This window comes from Erinaceus europaeus, chromosome X (genome assembly GCF_950295315.1).
Source record: "Erinaceus europaeus chromosome X, mEriEur2.1, whole genome shotgun sequence".
Taxonomy (NCBI): Eukaryota; Metazoa; Chordata; class Mammalia; order Eulipotyphla; family Erinaceidae; genus Erinaceus; species Erinaceus europaeus.
The window spans coordinates 97,356,757-97,379,062 of NC_080185.1; the positions used below are offsets into that span (position 1 = coordinate 97,356,757).

At 55.8% G+C, this 22,306-nt stretch overlaps 1 protein-coding gene across 8 annotated transcripts in view; it reads left to right on the forward strand.

The window, feature by feature from the left end:
* BCOR (BCL6 corepressor) overlaps positions 1–22,306 on the forward strand; it is a 136,450-nt gene that overhangs the window by 97,343 nt on the left and 16,801 nt on the right. For 6 of the 8 annotated variants that reach the window (XM_060182605.1, XM_060182604.1, XM_007521118.3 and 3 more), the window contains exons 2-4: positions 16,353–16,482; positions 17,957–18,035; positions 19,031–21,925. In XM_060182605.1, the coding sequence (XP_060038588.1) occupies positions 16,397–16,482; positions 17,957–18,035; positions 19,031–21,925 (3,060 nt within the window). In that variant the 5' untranslated portion in view covers positions 16,353–16,396. Of the gene's footprint in view, positions 1–303; positions 418–16,352; positions 16,483–17,956; positions 18,036–19,030; positions 21,926–22,306 lie in introns of those variants that run through there. The other 2 variants (XM_060182606.1, XM_060182608.1) reach the window with 2 other exon arrangements.

Sequence of the window (22,306 nt, forward strand, 5' to 3'; positions counted from 1 at the left end):
TTGGTCCCGCTCCGAGGGCGTGCAGCGCAGAGGCGAGGGCGAAGAGGAACTTGCGCACCGGGGCGCGATACCCGGGGGAGGTGTCGGGGAGCTGCGGGGCCCGCGCTGTATACAGGCTCGGCCACCTTGGGGGGTGGTGCGCCTGCAATTTACGAAAGCAAACCCTGGGACGCCCGGCGCGGAGTACGGCGGGGGGACACACGCGTGGGTGGCCTCGGCGGACTTGTAGCCGCTCGCGCTCCCTCTGGAGTGGGCAGCTCCCCTGCGAGTCCCCGGGACGGCGGGGTCTGGCCGCATGTAGGCCGAGGCCGGGCAAGGCTTAATTTGCTGCTAAGGAATCTTCTCCGGGAAGTCCGCGCTCTCCGTCTGGAAGCTGAGTGCCCGCCCGGGAGGGCGCCCGACGCTGGAGTCTGGAAGGTGGGGGCTAGTGGGGGAATATGGGAAAGCGAATGAAGGGGGGGGCAGGGTTATGTGTATTTAAAAACAAACCTGAAAAAGAAACCAGCTCGCTTCCAAACAGGCATTGGCACAGCCTTGCCGTGTCTAGACGAGACAGCATAGGGTCGAGCTGGTTTGTATTCTTTTTGGAGACCAGACGGGTGTGTGTGTCGTGGTCTTTGGTGTGTGTGTGTGTGTGTGTGTGTGTGTGTGTTGGTGTGTGTGGGGGGAGGGTCACCACTTTTCTGAGGGAAATCTTTGAACAGGCCAAGGGGTGCTGCGGGAGGAAACTGGCCACCCCCGAAGGTGTGGGTGGCGAAGGCAGACAAGACTTGGGTATTTCGAGTCATCTGACACTTCCTGTGGCCCGGGAAACGGACACCGCGGGCCGAAATCTATCCTTCCGAGGTGTTGGGTTGGGTTTGACCAGCAGAATCGCCTGTGAGGCAGGCGTTGGAATTGCGGGCCGCCAGAGACTGCCGTCCGCGGAGACTGCGAGGCTCCGTTTTGCTTCCCAGTCCTCCCCTCCCCCGACCTGTTATCTACTCTGAGCTTTGCAGTGCTGGCGTTCGTGTTTATTTTGGGCACGATTTCACCGCGTGGAGGAAGGGGGGTGGTGGTGGAGATGGCGGTGATGATTAATATGCCGTCCAGGTTTAATCCAAGGCTGGCCTGGAGCGTGCGGGCTCGGCGCTGTCGCCACTCGTGGGGATGGCCCAGCTTAGTCGGGGGAGCGTGCGGGGCAGGGCCGCCAGGCGCTCGGCGGACAGGTCCGGGCTAGGGCTCGCGGGGCCCAGGCTCTGTCCTTTGAGGCGCTGTCACCAGTAGGTGACTGAGAGTTAATTAGGAAGTGTTCTCCGGATCAATGGGCCGCACAGCTCATTAGCGATTCTCTCCAGCTCTTTGCAGGGCCCGCCGAGCCGCTGCCTCCCACACAGGCCGGGGGGGCCCCTGGCCGTTGCGGCCAAGAGAGCGGCAGGCAAGTGGGGAGGGCCGGCGGGGAGGTGAGTGGAAGTTCTCGGGGCAACGAGGCGAGGCCCGCAATGTCCGCTTTTTTCTTCCTGCTCTCGGTCGCCTGCTCGACTGTGTCTTTAACTCGCTCTCGCTCGCGTCGCCGCCCGGCTGCCCCTCCCCGCCTCCCGCGCCTATCTCTTCGTTCTCTGAGTCCGACGCCTGTGCTCCCCGCCCAGTTTGGGATTAGACAAGATAAAAATAGGACTGGCCAGCGCGCACAGCCGCGGCTTGGCGGGAGCGCAGGGGGCCGGGAGCACTCTCGCTTTGCGCCGGCTGCTCGCTCGGCCGCCCTTACCCCCACCCCGCAGGCGCGGTCACGTTCCCTGTGTGCCGTGCGGGCAGGGGGACCCGGGCAGGGTCTCCGCGCTCTCGCGGGTGTTGTTGGTGCGTCTGTGATAGATCGGTCTAGACAGGCATGCAGGCTCCCTCCCGGCTGAAGGGGGGGGGGCGGGCCGCGGAGGCGGCAGTAGACTCCCGTAAGCAGCGAGTGATCCAGCCTGCCTGCGGGTCCAGTGAGCGGGGCGGAGGGCCGGCTGCGAGGGCTTCTCTTAACCCTTCAAAGCGCCGAGGATAGTGCGGTGGGGGCGGGAGCCCCTAGAAATTACTGCCAGTCGATTCGCCGCCACTGTGTGTGTGTGTGTGTGTGTGTGTGTGTGTGTATGTGTGTGTGTGTGTGAGAGAGAGAGAGAGAGAGAGAGTGAGAGAGAGGGGGGGGAGTAGCGGAGCACGGGGTTTCCTTTCTCTTCTGCGTTCAAGCACACGCCTTGGTGCACTGGACTCGGTCCTTCCACTCCTCGACTCCCAGCAGTAGGTGAGCTAGTCTGACCCTCTACTTCTCCCGCCAACACGCGGAGGGCTCCATCACTGGCAGCTGGAGTTGCGGGTATAGACCGATGTTCCCCGAGAGAAATCACGTGGGTAATCCCACGGGGCCTCTGACCCAGGCTGCTGGAAGAGGTGTGTGTGTGTGTGTAGTCTGAATTGTTAGGCCAGTGTGTGCAGGTGTGCCCTGAGTGGTTTGCACAGACATACTTTTTAACCCTGAACTTATGGAAAGTTAGCCTCAGATATGTGCCAGGAGACAATCCCAGAGTAGGGGGTGGGGTGAGCAGTGAGGTGTATAAGATTGATTATTTGTGCACGCAAGACACACACACACACACACACACACACACACACACAGTATTCAATCCATCTGAAAAATTAACACAGACTCTGAGAACATTGGTTTAGTTGTTTCTGGAGATTGTAGTAACTGTTAACAGCCCTCCCCCACCCAACCCCCTCCTGTCCTTGCCAGGTTTGTGGCCTAGGGGCGCGTCTGGTTACATTGAAATGGCAGGCCCACACTGAGGCTGCCCTGAGGACAGGCCACATTGTAGGCGAATAGAGCTAGTAAGTAGCAGGGAGGTGTGAGTGCCAGGCAGGAATGTGGCGATTAAGATGTGCGTCCTGCATGACAAGTGCTGAGACACATCAGGACACTCCTGGCCCGGATGCCCACATGGAACAAGAGATCACGCGAGATAAAGCACTGGCCTCGGGGAGTGTCAACATGGGTATGCAAATAACAGACCAAAGGGGATATTCTAAGAGAATACCCCAGGCTATGTTGAGCTGGAGGCTGGGACCGAATTTCTGGAAGTGCGCTCCAGAGACAAAAGCCCATTTAAAGGTGTGAAGAGGGTCACTTGGAAATACAAAAAGCATTCATATGCATACACCCAGGCTTAGATACATAGGCTGAATGACAAAAACTCAGTGCCAGGCCAAGACAAGCCTGTGGAGTGAGACCTCCTCAGGCACGGAAGTTCGGGCCTCAGAACCACATTTGCACGCGCATTCACTAGGGAAGTGAATTGTCTTTGGCCAGAAAACCAGTCTGCCTGAGCAGCCTAGCTAAGGGTGGCTGGCCCCAGCTTCTGAAGATATCTTTGCTGTGTCCTGTCTTTGCAGGAGAGAAGAGAGGGTGAGGAGAGCAGGTGGGGTGGGGTGGGGGGCATCCTAAGAGCCTTGGACTCATTGACCTTGAGTGAATGGATGGCTTTCCACTTTGGAGCTGTAGGAACAGCTGTTGCTCTGCTCTGAGTTCCTGTTAAGGTGGCATATAGCCCAGTGGGCTGATGATAAAAGAAAGACCTGGTAAGAAGTGCAAAGTTCGATCCCTGGGAGGTCTAAAGGGAGGGGAGCGGGCTTTCATTCCTGCATGCCTTGTTGTCCCCACCCCTTTTCTTGGAGGAGACTTTGAGGGGACGGCCTGCATCGTGTGGATTAGTAGGCACCTGGGTGACCCCCCTAGACGCACATGCAAACTGGGCTGGGGTTTGCTTTGCTCGCGGCGTCGATTTGCCGTTGTCCCTCTTTGTCTGAACCTGGCCGGGAATTCCAGCTTTTATTGGGAAGACTGCACTCGGGTGGAGCCCACGCTGGGTCGGGCGGGGCAGGGCTGGGCGGCAGCTCCGGATCACAGGCCGTTAGTGCCGCACGAGCCCTGGGATGGCCTGGGTGGCTTTCTGGAGTGACCTGCAGCCCTGATAATGTCACCTTGGTAGTTTCTCTGAGGGCTCTGAGTGCAGCACAGTGGGTACCGACTCCATTCCACCCAAGCCTCTGAGCCATCACCCTCCCCCAAACCCGTCGGGGCTGCCTAGAGCTCTGAAGGCCCTTTGTTAGGCCATGGGGTCACACCCATGTCCCCTGGACTAGGAGAGGACTTTGTGGGGGCTTGGAGTCTGAAGCTGGCCCTGGCCTGCTCTGCTCCAGTTTCTCAGCTGGTGTTCATGGTTCAAAAAGCCAGCTGTGCTTCTAGGGCCTAGGTGGTGGCGACAGTGCCCAGAATACTGCAGGACCATCTCCCCACCCCCCAGCCCCGGCACCGTGCCAAACCCTTGCTGTTTTTCCCAATGTGTTCCTTGGGACGGCGGGGCTGGGGTGGGGTTGTGTTGGACTATGTTGTGTGGGCAGAATTGACGGTGCTAGGTACTTCTGTAAAGTACCCCCTTACCCAGTGCAAAGCTCAGTCCCCCTGCACCCCCCCATCCAGTCATGGGTCTGGGAAATGGGGAGGGAGCCCCTCACATAGTGGTTGTTCCCAAGTGATGTTGTCCCAGCTAGCATCACCCCAAAGCACCGGAGTCCGGCTCCCCGAGATTAAATGAACATGGGAAGTCTGCTAGGAGAAGATCCTGACAGCATAAAATATAATTTGTGATCTAAAAGACAGTTTCCAGTATAATCTCATTATGCACCACAGACTCCCGGTGTTATTTTGTGGAAGGCGGACAATGATCAATTTACATTGACCCGGGGCTGGGCGAGCTTTTAGATGGTAATTGCCATATTGATTTGCATGCAAAAAGGAGACCTGCTAAAATTAAAGACCGGAAGCTAAATTAAACTAAATTTATTGTCTAGGTGCAAACCAGAGAACTGTTGGGGGGGGTGAGTCAGGTTAGGGTGCTAGGGGCAAAGCAGGTGTGAGTCTGGAAAGCCTGGGGAGCCCTCCCCTATCTGGGACGATCTTTACCTTGATGGTTTTAACAATGTGTGTGTGTATGTGTAGTGGGGGGGGTGTTTAGGGTCATGGGGCCCTATGGGGAAAAAGTTATAAACAGGCACTGTTAAACTGAAGACACTGTAGTCTTTTAATGCTGTAGTCTTTTTAATTCACAGCAGGGGGAGGAGAGATTTACACAGTTATTGGGGTCTGCCTGCACTATTTCTGCCACCCCCCGTTTCTATTGTTCTTCTCAAAAGCTAGCAATCGAGTCTGTGATACCCAAAACTCTTACTGAGTTAAAAAAAAAAAAAGACATCTTACAAGTCTGGGCACTTCACTCCCTCTACTCGACCCCTTCCCCCAAGTCCAAGCTCTTGTCTGACAGCGAGTGAGTGTGGGGCGCCCAGTACACTGGAAGCTGGAGGAGTTCCTCTTCAGACACCAGTCTTGGCTGGCCCAGAGGCTGAACCTCTCCAGGTGGCCCAAGTGGGAGGGGGCCAGGAGCTGCTGTCTTGCGGTGCCTGGAGGAGGGTTGAGGAGGTAGGGAGGGCTTGCACCCTGCTTGAAGCAGGGTCAGGGTATGGGGAGGGGGAGGTTGAGCGGGATCTGGAATTCCTGCTCTGATCGCCAAGGCCGCAAAGTTTGAGAAAGAGGGAAAGCTAGAAACAGAACTGCTGGCTTGAAGCCAGGGGCAGCCGAGCCAAGAGGACTTGCTCCACTGTCTAGCGAGTTGAGGTCCCAAGGCCTACTTGGACCTGAATGAGGAGAGTGGTGCTGATGGGTTTTGACCCTGCTCCTCAGGGAAACAAGAAAGAGCCCAGCCCCCACCCAGTTCAGCTGGCGGCTGGGCCTGATGGGGCTGGGGGAGGGACAGTAGAACCTGTCATCTTTTAAGACGGGGTCCCTCTTAACTCCTTTCCCCATCCTAGTGTAGTCTCTAGTTTTTTGGCTGCCCATCTCCCAAAATCCCAGGACAGAAAGGAGCGTGTAGGCCTTCTTTCTAAAGGGCTTGTGCTCTAGCTAGGTAATTGGATTTATTGCTTTCTGTGGCAAAACTAGGGTGGCAAGCCTGGTTCCTCATAGCAACAGTCAGCACTTCTGAGAGTAGACCCACCTACCCTTGCCTGTCCTGGAGGCCATCTTGGGAGCTCTGGTCACATACCCAGGGCTTGCCAGTGTGGATAGACTTGGTGGGTGGGTGGGAGAGACTGTGGATAGGAGAAACTGGGCTCCTGACCAGTTTGGGTAGGTAACAGATGCCATCCTCATTTGCTGGATCTGAGGGAGGCCACTGTCAGAACTAGGGGCGGGGGGTGGGGTGGGAGAGAACGAAGTTCCTCTGGCACAATTGAGGTCAACAGTTGGCTCCTCTCCCAAAACTCCAGGACTGAGTTTGACCGTGGCCCATTTTTACTAGCTGTGTGACCTTGGGGGCGAGTTATTTATGGCCTCAGAACCTTCCTAAGTTTCTTCATTTGTCAGACTGGGAATAATTACCCACCTTGAAGATCAAAGAATAGGTGGGCACATAGTAGGCCTGGAGGGTTAGTAATTGCTTTGAATGACTGGTTCAGCCCCCAGCAGTGGCTTCCTTGTCCCTTGCAGCCCCTGGGGCCTGCTTGGGCCTGGGTCCCAGAACAACCCACCAGGCAGGTTATGTTCTTCTCCTTTCCCTTTGTTGCTGTCTCTGCCTGCTGCCTTTTAAAGGATTCCATATGAAAGGACTTGGATTCTCTCCTTCCCCCCCCCCCCCCCAGTGGGATCTTTCTAAGGTTGAGAATTGATTCCAGGACTGGTATCTAGGTGTTCCCTGACTAGTCCTTGTCAGGGGTGGGGGAGGGGACCACAGTGGCTTGAGGGGACAGACTTGGTTGTAAAAGGTTGGGGGGGGGGCTGGAGTGGCCTGTTTGCAGAGGCTAGGGGTGCTGTGGCTGGTTTTTGTTCTGTTTTGTTTTTTCTTAATAGGGATTAAGTCCGGATGTTATGAGGTCTCCATGTGGTTTTCAATAAAGTCTGCCAGGGATCACTTCTTTTATATCGATATGTATTAAAAAAGAAAGAAAGAAAGAAAGAAAGAAAGAAAGAAAGAAAGAAAGAAAGAAAGACTAGCAGGAGAAGCAAAGCAGACCTGTATGGATCCAGGCCGGTAGTAAGCTCCTGTGATCAGGTTTCCTACTTCACTCCCAGAGGGGAAGTCAGCGTTTGATTGAAGCTACACTTGGTTCTTGACTCTCAGGGGATGCCTGCTCTGAAACAGTAGCCCTCCCTTTCTCTCCTCCTCTCCCTCCTCCTCCCTCTCTTTTCCCTTCTTCCCCTAAAAGCCTTTGTGCTGAAAGAGCTTCAGTAGGCACGAATCCCTGGTCCCTCTCGAAAGAATGCCTAGCAGCCTTTGCTGACATTGTTTTGTGAACAGTGGGTTTGCTCAGGCCAGCAGTTTCCCTAGTCTTAGCTGACTGTTGGGAGAATGTGGCCAGAACAGGACCCACTGCTCCTGGGATCCTGCCTGTCACCTGAGGACATCTTCACCTTCACCCCAAGTGCTTCCAGAAGATTGTGAAAGGGGAGCGAGCGCTCAAACAGGGAGAGTGTGTGTGTGTGTGTGTGTGTGTGTGTGTGTTCCTCTCAACCATGCACATAAGCTGGTGAGGGTGGGGTGGGGCGAGTTCAAGTCTGTTTTTCGCTTTGGGTCTGATTCCAAACTTGGTTTCATTTGGAGAAACTCTGGGCATTCAAGACTTGGGTACGAATGCAAACTTGAAATAGCTCTGGGTCTACGTCATCCAGGAACCGAATACACGAAGAGAGAGCTTAGAGTTGTCTCCCCTCCCATAAACACATGACAGGTGCCAAGGCATTTCCTGTCACAACACCCATGGGCCCAGCAGCCCCCGACCGTCCTTTCCTTTGTCTTTCTTATTTTACCCCTGCAGATCTAGGGGTGGGAAGGGCAGTGGTCTGTAGGAGAGATGCCTCTCTGGAGAAATCTCTGCAGATGGGTGAGGAAAAGGTGTGTGTGGGGGTGGGGTGGGGGTTGTTTCTCCTGGCCCCGAGGCCAGCTTTGGAAGAAAGTTGTGCCACTGCTGCACTGCAGCCTGTGCCTCTTCCACTCCCAGGGTGAAAGAGAGGGTCTACCCTCTACCAGGTCGGGTGGGTGCTTTGTGGCCGATCGCTGGTGGAAAGTTTCTAACGAAAAGTAATGCCTTTCTTAAGTCATAAAATGAGCCTTGTATGATTATTTAATTAAAATCTATTTAAGGACCGATTAGGCGTGTAATTTGCACTAATAATGACGATTATGGAAATGTTCAACTTAACCAAAAATCATAAAGGAGACATTTTGATCAGTGGGGCGACTAGTAAATATTCCGGGGAGTTGGGTGACCTCGGAAAGGCCAGAGTCGAGAGCTGGGCTGAGCTGCTGGGATTGTGGGAGGCACAGGCCCAGACCACCAGCCTTTTCTGTTGGGGGCCTAGAAACTCACCCTAAGGGAGAGAGTGTGCCCTACCTTTCTTCCCCAGTGAGGAAGTGGGGGGCGGGGTGTGTTAGAGCTGGCCGGAGGCGAGAACTCTGGGAGAGGCCTGATCAACCCCCTTCAGACATCCCCTCCTCGAAAATGGCTGTGTTTTTGCCTTTTTTTTTTTTTGAACAATCAGCAGCGGCCAACGCTGTGCCGCCTGGGCTAGCCTGGGCTGGAGCCTGGGGTGGGGTGGGGTGGGGTGGGGAGAAGGGGGTCCCTTGTTCCGGAGAAACCTGCCAGCTGCCAGGCTTGGTGCGCAGGCAGCGCGGGCAGACACAATGCTGCTGTTGTTGGTTTGATCTCGAACTGCGGATTGTTAGTCTGGCTTTAACTATGTGGTAAGGGGGGAATGTGAAGGCTGTTTACAGCGAGTGCAAATAATGTGACAGCTGTTGGTGCACGAGCAGCGCTGCGCCTCCTCAGCGCTCACACAAAGCGCGCACTATGAAGGCCCGCGGGGAGCTGGCTGCAGAGGTGGCTGCCACTTCTGGTCAGGGCGCACCCACACCCCACCCACTCTCAGGAGGCCAGCCCGGCAACCCCCTCCCCCAGTCCGCACCTTTTTTCTGCCTCCCTGGCTGGGGTGGGGAGAGTGGAGATGCAGGGGACCCCCCCTCCCCCCATGCAGGGTGGCTGAGGGGACTTGGAGGCAGAAGTGGCCCACAGGGTCAGAAATGTCACTGTCATGGGGGGGGGTTGGTCAGGATCGTTGTCCCCAGTTCCCCCCCACCCCAGCTTTGATTGGGGTGTTTCAGACTTAGGAGAATTCACTTCCTTCCCCAAAGCATGCTGGTTGGAACCCTAGGCAACAAGCAGAGGCTCTAAAGGCTGTGGTACTGTTAGTCAGACCAGCCCTTTCCCGGGGTTGGAAAGTGCAGTTCCCAATCCAAAGTGTGTGTGTGTGGGGTGGGGGGTGGCTGTCTGGGGGTGGGGGGGCCACTGTTGGCTGTGGCCAACTCTACCCTCCCAAACTTTTGCCTGGGCAGCACCGCCCACTCTGACTCAACTCACCGGAGGCCTCTGGAGCTGTGGCCACACCCTGCCCCCTCCGGGAGGTGCCAGGGTGGGGCTGCCGCCGGCTGGCAGCCATCCTAGGGATGCAGGGCTGGCTCTTGCAGGTGGACTCTGGGAGGCAGGTACACCCCCCATCTCCTGGAGGTGGGGGGGCAAACTGGAAGTGTTACAAAACACTGCCCCCACTCCAAGCTTGACTATATTCTGCATGGCTCCTGAGTCCTGTGACTTTGGTCCCTGGCTGTCCCCCCTACAAGTCTGTCTGCAAAGTCAGCCTTCATTCCCATACCCTCTCCTCGCCCGACACCACACCCCCACCCCATCTCCCCTTTCTGAGTTCCAGCATGAACTTCATCTACTCGGTTCCCTTGTGGGGAGGGGAGGCTGGGAGATGCTTCTGGAGTGATACATGAACTTCAGTGCCAGTTCTATAAATTGGTCTCTTTTTATGACGTGTGCCATTTTCTGTAGGAATGTTGCTTGCAAAACGAGTTTCGCCTTGGAGGAAAGGCGGAAAGATAAACAAGCCTGCAACGCCAAAACACTGGCAAGCGGCCCTCCTTCCAGCTCTCTTAAAGCAGCCGGCCTCTATTTCCAGGATTTGAGGAGGAACTCGCGGCTGGTGTGGTTTTTTTTCTTTCCCTTTCCTCCCTCCCTCTTCTCTCCCCCAAGCAAATGCAAATTAGAGAAAAATAATTTTCTTTCAACGATATGCAATGTATTAGTCACTTGTTATCGTGCTCCGAGGCAGGCTTCATTTGCGTGTCTGCCAGCTCGCTCACATCTGCTCGGCGCTCTTCGGGGCATTTTAACCTTGGCGGTGTCGTGTCTAGTCCCACGGATCAAGGGAGGAGTAATTAAGCTCTGAACAGCTACAAAAATTCAGGGGTCCTCATCTCTGCTCCAGTGGTTCCACCGCTTTGTTTGGGGGGGGGGAGGGGGATGCTGGTGTTCCTAGCCCTGAAATTGAGAAAGGGACCCCTGTGGGGATCCTATTGTTCCAAGTGAAGAAAGTGGGACCCCCTTTCTTCCTCTGACCCGAATCTCCAGCCCTTCCGGGGCCCCCAACTGTGCACCCCAGGAGCAGCTAGCAGGACCCCCCCAGTGTTTCAAGTGTCTTTTCGTGTGAAAAGTTCCTTTGTGCTTCCTATATGATCACTGTTGGCTAATAACCTTATGGCATGGCTTGTTCCTCTCTCTTGGGGAGGGAGGGTTTTCACTGTCTCCTTTTCCTACCAGTCCTCACTAGGGCACCCCGGATGAACTGACTGACACCCCTCCGGAGGAGGTGTGTATGGGGGGACCATTTATCTGGATTTGCCCCCCCCCCCAGGCTGTGGAGATGCTTGAGTGGGAATCCAACACTGCTGGGACAAGAGGGGGTGGGGGGGGCTCATGGAAGGAGAGGCAAGGGGGTCTGGGTGATTGAGTAGCTCCATCACCTTAGATCTGCTTCCTGGGTGGCCTCCTGGTGCGGGGACCCCCCCCCCTCCTTACTTCCAAGTGGACTATCCCCACTTGTGCACGCATGACACACTCCCTTCTGCACACACTAGTGAAAGTGAAAGGGCCAGTGGCCCGGAGTATCACTGCTGTGTGGGTGTGGAGGTTGGCGGCTGCTAGGTGCACCCCTGGGAAGGCCCAGAGACCTGGTCAGAAGGGGCCCAGGATGGTGAAGAGGGGGGGTTCCATAAGACAGATGGGGAGGGGTGGGGGGTACGCAAAGTTGCTTTCAGTGTGCAATTCTGGGGCAGCTGGCCAAGAAGGTGTAGCGTGACCTCAGAGGAGCCCAGTGGTTAACTGCGGGGTGTGGGGAGGGGAGGGGGTCGAGGAGGTGGGAGCTAAACACCCTCCCCCCCCCAGAGCTGGAGTTCCTGGATGGCCGAGTGGGAGCCCAGGAGCGCGCAGTGAGGGTGTGGGTGTGTGCGCAGGCAAGCAGGCAGGCAGGCAGGCGAGCGAGCGAGCGGGAGCAGCACGGGTGTGTGTGGTGCGAGAGAAAATCCCTTTGTTGCCTACCGAGGCGGGGGAGTGGGCGCCCCTCCCCCGCTCTCCACAGCAGCAGCCGCCCAGGGCCAAGTTCACTCCCAGGCCAAGCGAAGGGCTCACTACTCCGACCCAAGGATCCCTGGGAAGAGGTCGTGAAGGTTCTGGGTACTGGAAAGGTCAGGGGTAAGCCAGCTCTTGCCCTCCCTTTTTTCTCCCTTTCCTCCCTTCCCCCCCCTCCACAGTTGTCTGTTACTAATGCAAAATTTGGGGCGTGGGTGGGGACGCCCCCAGGCAATGGCCTCAGCTCCCAGTGTGCCAAGAGGCTGCACCTCAGCAGGTTGGATCACTCTCCCCACCCCTCCCCCTGACACCCAGCAGCCTCCCTCAGACACACACACACACACACACACACACACACACACACACACACACACACACACACAGCCAAAGCCTGCAACCCTACCCCATTTGGGGGGTTGCCTAGCCTGCCTCCCCCTTCTTGGCTGCTACCTGCGCCCAGGAGGACCTGTCCCAGCACTGCACATCCTGAAGAGGCTTTTCTTCTCATCTCCCACCCCCACACAGACGCGCACCCCCAATCCTGAAATAGGAACGTCTTCACCCTTCCCTTCCTTGACACTAGTGGGGAAGTGCCTCCCCTGCCTCTGCGTGACTCAGTCTGAGCTGGGAGCTGCCCCAGGAAGAGCTCCTGCAGGGTGCTCAGGGGGTGCACCGGAAATCCACACAACTGGGCTGAGGTCACTCTTACCCGCCCCTTGCTCCTCTCCCACCCCCCAGCCATGCTAGCCCATGCCATGAAGGCCCGAATGTGACCCTTGTTGGCTAGTGTCCTGGGGGAGATTGATCCTCCGGAAAACACAAGGCCACCTTGGGGAGGGGGAGAACCCAGGTGGGAGGGATTCAGCCATCTACACAGAGAGACTGGTGAATTCAGGTGTCCCTGAAGGCTCTCCACACAGGAGCCAGAGAGCCATCCTTGCAGGAGGAGAGTCCCCCTCAGCCCACAGAGGAGACCCCAGGAGAGCCCGAGCACACCCCCTCAAACCTGTACACTGTTTCTGGGTCAAGGAGCTGGGGGTGGTGCCATCATATGGTTTGGTGGCAGTGCTGTCCATCTTGCCAGTGCCACTTGACAAGCACACTGTGCAGACTTTTACCCCATCCATCGCCTGGAGGGTGGAGGCGGTGGAAAGTGGCCCTGTGCCAGCAGGAGTCTGGGTGGAGGGAAAAGGAGGTGCCAAGCGAGCGTGGTGGGGTGCTGCATCTCCTCTCTTCACTCTCCTCAGTCCTTCCTGTCAGGCTTCCTCCCTGTCTGGCAGGGGAAGGCACCTTTCAAAAAGCACAGGAAAAGCAATCAGACTCTCACCGCAGTGGCCCAAGGTGCAGGAATCATGGGGCGGGGGAGGGCAGGGGCAGGGAGACTGCTCCAGGCCCAGGTGCTCCTTTAAATCTTTCTGAGAGGGTGGCAGAGCCCCTTCTTCTGGATGCCAAGGCTGAGGCTAGCAGCACCTCATCTTGGTCCGTCTGACCTTTTTCTGTTCATTGGGTTCTGCTTCCCCATGTCCAGGCCAAGTTCAGGTGCTTTCATTAGAGCCCTTGACTTCCAGAACCAACAGCAGGCAGCCCTAGTCAGTGGAAGGGACTTTTGGGGAACACTCAGAGTGCCCGTGATTTGTCAGCCCAGTGGGAAGCCCCACAATTTTGCCTGTACCCCTTAGGTACCCCTCAGTCTCCCCACCTGACCCTGACCCCCTCCTTCCTGCTTCTGGAGAAAAGGGCTAAAACCCAGGGCCAAGGTGTAGCTGCCGTGCAGACCAGACAGATGAGTGACTTCACACATCACGGCACCTGGAGAGGTGCCTGGCCTGAGTGGAAGAAGGGGTGGCAGAGAGAGAGAGAGAGAGAGAGAGAGAGAGAGAGAGAGAGAAGAGAGAGAGAGAGAGGCCTACTGTATTGGAGCAGTAGAGCGCAGCTCCGCTCACCCCGGAAGTCACATCGTTTGCCCTCGTCCCCCAGGCCCCATAGTCAAGAGGCAGCAAAGTTCACTTCTGAAGGACTTTGCCTTAGAAATAGGGGAAAAAAAAAATGAAAAGGTCCAGACTGTTTCCATAAGGGTTCTTCTACCAGTGTAGTGGACCATGCAATGTGGTTTCTGTCTCTTCCTCCCTTTTTCCCTCCCTCCTCCCTCCTTCCTTCAGGTTGACTTTATTCAGATAGCAAAATACCATACTTCCAGTGTGGTGGTGGGAGGTCTGTGTGTACAGACTCAAGAAGCCTGGGTTGTGTACATTGCAAAGCAGCTCACTATCCAGCTGAGCTAGCTTGCTGGCCCTCAGCCTTGTCCTCACCCCATGTCCCTTGGTTCTAATTCGGGAGCAACGTGGGTGGGGGGTGAGCGCGTGGAGCCTCTGCTGTTCCCGCCAGGCCTTGGAGTAGGTTGGAGCTACCCCAGCTTGTCACCCTGGAGTAGGGTGACCTGCCACCCCCAGGCCATTGCTTGCTGGCCTGGAACCTGAAGAGTTAAAAGTCTTTAGCTTGTTGTTGCAATGAAATTACGACTGGCAGTGGCTGGCGCCGCTGTTTTGTTCAACAGACCTCCACTTTTAAACAGTTCACAAAAAGTTCATGGGGCAGCTAAAGTGTGTGTGTGTGTTTGTTCCAACAAAGTGACAGCCCCCACTCCCACTCTGTACTGTCTCTTTGGAAGTCGACCCTGTGATACCCCACCCTCCCGGATGAAGCCCAATCACCCTTGGCCTTACCACTCCCTCTGACCCATAGGGTCTATGTGAAACACCCTCGTTCCACACCCTGCTGTCATTTATCTGTCTGGTGTTAGTATGCAAATCCCTGGAGGGGTTGGGAGACCTTTTGAAGGTGCTGCACCCATCGTCCCGCCAAGAGCAGGCTGCCTTTCACTGCACCCTCAGAGCTGCCTCAGTTAGGCGCAGAGGAGGCCCAGGTCAGAAGGCTTCCACGTCTCCATTCATCGTTCTTGAGGAGCTTCACTGAGTGGCTCTCTTGTTCTTGCCATCATCTCCACAGGTCACCATGGTGCACGGTGTGTGTGTATGTCTGTGTCTGACTGACACGGTATGCTCGCATTGCTGCCATCGACCAGGACACTCCTGCCAAGGAGTGTCAGTCCATTTTCTAGATTGGGCCACCAGAATGCCTTGCTTTTGTTAGAAGGGCCAACAGTGCTAAAAGAGGAGACCCTCGAATCCATTGTGTGCTTATGGTGTGCTCTGACTCTCCCCCTCCCCCCAACACACACACTTGATTCGTATATGTGGAAGGTGGAAGAAAAACCCAGAGCTTCCCATGGCCCTTGAGGCGGTCTTTTCAGGGGCGTTGTAATCAGCCCATCTGAAACGCGCCTGTCCTTGTGAAGAAAGACTTCAGAGAACTGGCTCCTTCACAACCACCAGCAGGCCTGGCAGGACTGCAGATCCCTGCCCCTCCCTGTCCTCGCCCAGTTCCATTGTCAGGCTCAGGCCCTGTGGGCCTGTATTATATTAACAGACTGGTGTTCCGCGCGCGCGTGGGGGCCAATGGGGGATACTGGTGGACAAAAGGCCTAGTTGGGACAAAGAAACGCCTGAGGGACAGCCTGGCCTTCCGGGTTCAGCTCTTCCAGGCTCCCACCCACCCCCAGCTTTGCTCGTCTCACAGCAGAGTCCCCGAACCCCTTGCCTCCAATCCCGCCGACCTGGCAGTCTGCTCCGTGTGCTGAAGTGTAAAAGCAAGCATTTGCATATTTTTCCCCCCAACTAACAAAGGAAATGTGTCGGCTTTGGGAACATTTGGGCTTTCGGAAACTGTGTGGGTGGGTGTGTGAGGGAAGAGACAGAAAAGTTCCCCCCGACGACGGATGCAGCCAGCCAGTCAGCAGCCATCCCTCGGGGGCACAAGGCACAGGGAGCGCACACTCCCCGGCTCCCCGGCTGGGCCCAGCCTGGGGAGCCGGTGATGTGTTTGTGAGCAGGGAATTGCTGAAAGCCATCGGTCCCAGGCATTAAAGGCTCTCCTACTTATTAACCCAGCATTTAACAGCAGGATATGGGCTGAAGCGCAGTCAAAAGAAACGGCTCAACCTCCAAAGAGCAATTAAAATCCTGCACGAGGATAAATCACGCGCCGTGATAATCCTGTTAATAAAATGCAGCTTGTCCTGACCCTTCGCTCATGCAGCAAACTAGAATGTGATGTGATGTGGGGGGTGGGTGGGCAGAGAAGATAGTGGGTTGGTGGGGACAGATGATACCCCTGTCTGCCTCTTGGTCCTGCCAAACACCCCCCCACACACACACACCTCGGGGTAGGTGGAAAGTGGGTGGCTTCTGTCCCCTCCCCACTTGCCGGCCAAGCAGGCTGGGCTGCTCAGTCTTCCCTGCTCGCTAATGATTTCTTGTCCCCAGTGAGCAGGCGACATTGACTTACTCAGCCACCTCCCTCTCAGCTCCCAGGCCACACCACTCCAGGCTGGCGCTTAATCAAATCCGGGGCTCGGGTGGGGTGGTTCATCAGCTGGTTGGTTTGTCACCGGTTTTCACCGTCCTTTTCTTACACCAGTGTTCCAGAACCCCCTTCTTGGAAACAGGTCAAAGTTTGGGCCTTCCCACCTGCCTGTTGTATGCTCCAGCTCCCCTTGCCTTGTATGTGGGGGTGGGGTGGGGGGTTTACCTTCCCCCATGCCTTTGGGGACCACTGTGTTTCTCAGCTCCTGGCCATGGATAGCTTTCTCCAGTCTGCATCCTGTGCTGTGTGCGCAGGCATTGTCTAGAAAGAGGGCCCCCTCCCTCCTACCCCCCCTTTTTATTCAACCTCCTGGGGGTTTCCCCCCTTCCTCTTTTACACAGACTAGACGCCTGAAGAAAGAGAAGCTGCCATCCAAGGAGACGACATGCTTTCAGCAACCCCCCTGTATGGGAACGTTCACAGCTGGGTGAACAGCGAGAGGGTCCGCATGTGTGGCATCAACGAAGACAGGTGAATGAGCAGGCCCCTTCCCCAGGCACCTTCTCACAGGCCCAACAGAAAAGGGGGTGGGGGGAGGCGGCAGGGCGGGGGAGATCTCCAAGCCTGGCTGGCAGCCCTTGATTTACCATTTTAACAGGCAGCCCAGCTCAGCGGAGCGTTGCCGCCCTTTAAAAGATTAGCCCCTAAAGCGGCCTTTCAGTGCACTTTCGTCCTTAATTTATTATTTCATATTTATGAAGGAGAATTAATCCCGGTCTATATGCTGCTTTAACTCTAAATGTCAGGAGTGTGGGCCCAGGTGGATCGGCATTCGATGTGCTTTTAAAACAAATAGTTTGCTCAGTAATAAACGGAGATAGGGGGAGATAGCCACCCCCTACTTAAGCGCTCTCATTGTCCTCCGCTGCCTACTCGCCCAGACTGGTGGTTGCAGGTGACCCGTCACCCGACAGATCGGAAGCCTTCCTCAGCAGTAATTTGGGGTGTGTGGGTGTGTGTGGTGGTGGGTGGGTAGAGACAGATGACTGAAGGTCCTCTCTTCAGAGTAGCAAGGAAACTTTCCTCTGCTGCCTGTCAGCGATTCTAGCCTGGGGATTTGGAAGTTGGCACGAGTGCTTTCTTTATCGATGCTCTCTGATAACAAGTCCCTGGGCAGCCGCCGCCGCCTGGCACAGATGTGCAGCTTCCTTGGGAGCCTGGAGCAGCTGACATTTGTAGGATGTGTGTGTGTGGTGTGGTGGTGGTGGTGGTGGTGGTGTGTGTGTGTGTGTGTGTGTGTGTGTCCGTCCCCTCATCTTGATAAAGGCAGTCAAATACAGCTTCATTATCGCCATGGCAACCAGTTCCGTAGGACACAGCACCTAACTTTGGGGGAAAAGTTTTGAATGCCTGCCCTCGTGGGTAACACAGAAGAAGTGATTGACTGGGCAAGCCTGTTGTCTCTGGCTACTGTTGCCTTAATATCTGCCCTCAGGTAGAACTCCTACAGGTCAGCTAGGACAGCAGATCGCAAATTGGCCTAATTGGCCACTCCAGGGAAATGATTGCTGCTCCAGAGCAGTAGTTGGTGCTTGGCTTCTGACTTACCTAGTGCCAGGGACGTGTTTGTGATTCTGACATGCCTTGTTGCCTTGCTTTTCCTCGTCTCCCCCCCCCCCCCCAGCCTAGTTGACTTACCACTGCGGAAACAGCTTTTTTTTTTTTAAAGAGAGAAATGGAGAGAGGAGAGGAAGACAGAGAGGGGGAGAGAAAGATAGACACCTGCACACCTGCTTCACTACCTGTGAAGCGACGCCCCTGCAGGTGGGGAGCCGGGGGCTCGAACCGGGATCTGGAAACAGCTTTCAGTGTGGGGCATGGGAGGAGGGATTTCTTCCCCCTTTAAGGGCAGTTTGAAAAGGGAGGTGATTAGAAAATGGTCTGTTCTGGCGCGTTGGACGGATTAAGCGAGGAAGCCTTTCATGAAAGTTCTCTTTTTCAACAGGAAAATTCCTGTAAATGATGGTGATGCTTCAAAGGCCAGACTGGAACTGAGGGAAGAGAATCCCTTGAACCACACCGTGGTAAGAGATTAATGGCTTCTGTTGGTGTACTATCTGAATACTGGTGATGTGCTATCGATCACACACTCATTTACATGCTATTAAAAAGCCTGGGGAGGGGGTTCAGGGCAGAGCTGAGTCTAGGAAGTCCTTAGTACAGGACTGGGCCCCCTCACCCAAGCTCTTCCTGCCTTCCCTTCTTGGGCCCTGTGGTCCTTTTGATGTGCTCACCATTGATGTCTGTGTCCTCTAGTGCCCAGTGGGACCTATGCCACCGTATGTCACACCAATAGATAAATGGATGTCCCAGCTGGATAGACTCCCAGCCTCCCAGCAGGCCCTTAGGGCTTACCTTTTCAGTAAAATATGACACACAGAACCGAGTTCAGACACCTAGGCGAGACAGTCAGAAACCCTAACCACAGTTTGACCCATCTCCTCTTCTGATTTAACAACTCAGCAGGCAGAGTCCTCCCAACCCACCTCATGGTGAACATGGCTTTTCACAATGTCAAATAATGATCTCTGTCCAGGAGAAAGGGGAGTAGGTACTGCCTCCACCACCCCCCATTAGGTCCTGGTGGAGGGCAAGCTCTGTACTCATTGAGGGCAATTCTAATAGTGGAGAAGGTGAACTGCCCACCGTTAACAGGTGACTACGTTAGTGTACAGACCATGAGTCAGTCTACGGAGATCTGGCTCTGATGTGCTTCTGAGGCGCTAGTTGAACAGAGAAGTCAGTCAGAGGGGGCCAGTAGGTGGTACACCTGGTTAAGTGCACACATTACAGTGTGCAAGGTCCAGGTTCAAGCCCCTGGTCCCCACCTGCAGGGGGGAAGCTTCATAAGTCCCTCTCTATCTTCCCCTCCCCTCTCAGTTTCTCTCTGTCTCTACCAAGTAGTAAATAAATGAAATGAAATGAAGTCAGCTAGGCAGCAAAGAGTTTGAACAGTTTGCTTTTGCTCTGGGACTGGAGGGCCTGGCCTGAGTAACGCCTGTGTCTTTTTTACATCAAGGTGGATGCCACCACGGCACATCGGATTGATGGCCTGGCCGCACTGAGCATGGACCGTACGGGCCTGATCCGGGAAGGACTGCGAGTCCCTGGAAACATTATCTATTCGGGCTTGTGTGGACTGGGCTCAGAGAAAGGTCGGGAGGCGGCGGCGGCGGCGGCGGCGGCGGCAGCGGCAGCAGCAGGCGCTCTTGGCGGCCTGGGCTTTTCTTCTGAGCGAAACCCTGAGATGCAGTTCAAGCCCAACACCCCCGAAACGGTAGAGGCCTCTGGTGTCTCTGGAAAAGCTCCCAATGGCTTCAGTGCTATCTACAAAACGCCACCTGGAATACAAAAAAGTGCTGTCCCCACAGCAGAGACACTGGGCCTGGACAGGCCTGCTGGTGACAAACAGAGCCCTCTCAACATCAATGGTGCTAGTTACCTTCGTCTTCCCTGGGTAAATCCTTACATGGAGGGTGCCACACCAGCCATTTACCCGTTCCTCGACTCACCAAATAAATATTCCCTGAACATGTACAAGGCCTTGCTACCTCAGCAGTCCTACAGCTTGGCCCAGCCACTGTACTCTCCAGTCTGCACCAACGGGGAACGCTTTCTCTACCTGCCGCCCCCCCACTATGTCAGCCCCCACATCCCCTCATCCTTGGCTTCACCCATGAGGCTCACCACCCCCACGGCCTCCCCGGCCATCCCACCCCTGGTTCACTGTGCAGACAAAAGCCTGCCCTGGAAGATGGGTGTCAGCCCTGGGACCCCTGTCGAGTCCCATGCCTACCCCCATATCCAGAACAGTAAGCAGCCGCGGGTACCCTCTGCCAAGGCGGTCACCAGTGGCCTGCCTGGGGATGCGGCCCTCCTGTTGCCCCCCTCACCTCGGCCTTCACCCCGAGTCCATCTGCCCTCCCAGCCCCCGGCAGACACCTATTCCGAATTCCACAAGCACTACTCCCGGATCTCCACTTCTCCGTCGGTCACCCTGTCCAAGCCATATATGACTGTCAGCAGTGAGTTCCCTGGGGCCAGGCTCTCCAGCAGCAAGTACTCCAAGGTGTCTGAGGGAGCTGACGGCCCACCCCCAGTGCCCAGCCACACCCGGAAAGCAGCCAGCCAAGACCGGAAAGATGGCAGTTCACCTCCCCTGCTGGAGAAGCAGACGGTTACCAAAGACGTCACTGACAAGCCACTTGACTTGTCTTCGAAAGTGGTCGATGTGGACACCTCCAAAGCTGAGCACATGAAGAAGATGGCACCCACGGTGCTGGTGCACAGCAGAGCCTCAAGTGGCCTAGTGCTGTCCGGAAGCGAGATTCCGAAAGAAACTTTATCTCCTCCGGGAAGCGGCTGTGCTATCTACAGATCTGAGATCATTAGCACTGCTCCCTCGTCTTGGGTGGTGCCCGGGCCCAGTCCCAATGAAGAGAACAATGGCAAAACCCTGCCTCTGAAGAATAAGGCGTTGGACTGGGCGCTGCCCCAGCAGCGAAGCTCTTCGTGTCCCCGGATGGGGGTCACCGATGCTGTTGTTACTAATGTTACTAATGTTTCCAGCACAGTGTCCACCACGGGCCGCCCTGCCTCAGCATCACCGGCCCCCAATGCCAATGCAGATGGGAGCAAGACTAGCAAGAGCTCGGTGGACACCACGCCGTCCGTCATCCAGCATGTGGGCCAGCCCCCCACCACTCCTGCCAAGCACAGCGGTGGCGGTGGCACCAGCAGCAAGGGTGCCAAAGCCAGTAACCCCGAAGCGAGCTTCAAAGCCAGCGAGAATGGCCTCCCGCCAAGCTCAATATTTCTGTCTCCAAACGAGGCATTCAGGTCCCCCCCTCTCCCTTACCCCCGGAGTTATCTCCCTTACCCAGCGCCCGAGGGCATTGCTATCAGTCCCCTCTCCTTACACGGCAAGGGGCCCGTCTACCCTCATCCAGTATTGCTTCCCAATGGCAGTCTTTTTCCTGGCCACCTTGCCCCCAAGCCCGGACTGCCCTACGGGCTCCCCACAGGCCGGCCAGAGTTCGTGACTTACCAAGACGCACTGGGGTTGGGCATGGTGCATCCCATGTTGATACCTCACACCCCCATTGAGATTGCTAAGGAGGAGAAGCCTGAGAGGCGCTCCCGGTCCCATGAGAGAGCTCGCTACGAGGAGCCAACCCTCCGAAGCCGATTCTCCGAGATGCTGGAAGCCAGCAGCACCAAGCTGCACACCGAGGTCCCGGCTGACAAGGCCCTGAAGCCCAGCCCCAGCTGGAACCAAGGGGGGAAGCCTGTCCTCAAGAGCGACAAGCTCCCCTACGTCGACCTCCTGCGGGAAGAGTCGGATGCTAAAGGCGACACAAACGTGTCCAAACCTGGCTTCACAGCTGAGAGCGTGGGCCAGAGTGCTGAGCCCAGCAAGCACCCCACTGAGCCGGCCCTGCAGCCCCACCGGGACTTCATGGCCCTCAGAGAGGAGCTGGGGCGCATGAGTGACTTCCATGAAGCTTATGCTTTTAAGCAGGCCCCGCCGAGCCAGCCGGTCTTCAGCCTAAGCAAGGAGACTGTTCCTTCGGGGACCCCCAAGGAGAGCCTGGGGGTGCCAGTCTCAACTCCGTTTCTGGAGTCTACCCTGGGGGCTGACAACCCGGCTGTGACTTTTGGTAAAACCCAAGAGGATCCCAAACCATTTTGTGTGGGCGGTGCCCCACCCAGTGTGGACTCCACCCCCACCTATACCAAAGATGGGGCTGACGAGGCAGAGCCCAGCGATGGCAAAGTTCTGAAACCGAAGCCATCTAAGCTGGCCAAGAGGATCGCCAATTCTGCTGGTTATGTGGGTGACCGGTTCAAGTGTGTCACCACTGAACTCTACGCAGACTCGAGTCAGCTGAGCCGGGAGCAGCGGGCACTGCAGGTGAGTCCCTTTTGCGGGAATGCCAATGACTTTACCGATTGTCAGTTGTTTCTTTTCTTTTTATTTTTTAGTTTTTTTCCCCCCTTGTTTTTTTTTTTTCCTTTTTCTTTTCTTTTTTTCTTTTCTTTTTTTTTAATGTGTAAAGAGGATTATTGGGGGAGTGTGGCAGAGCCAGGGCACCAGGCAGCTTTGGTTAATGAAGCCTGGGGTGATTTGTATGTATGACTTGGGTCCCGTAAGAGGACGTGAGTGGTAGTGCTTCTGAGGCTTGTGTGTCTGGGTATGTTAAATCATACTGTAGATTTTTTTTTTTTAAAGAGCGCTCCACTGGAATGCTGATAACAGGAGTTGTAATTATTGCCACAGCTATCTAAAGACTGC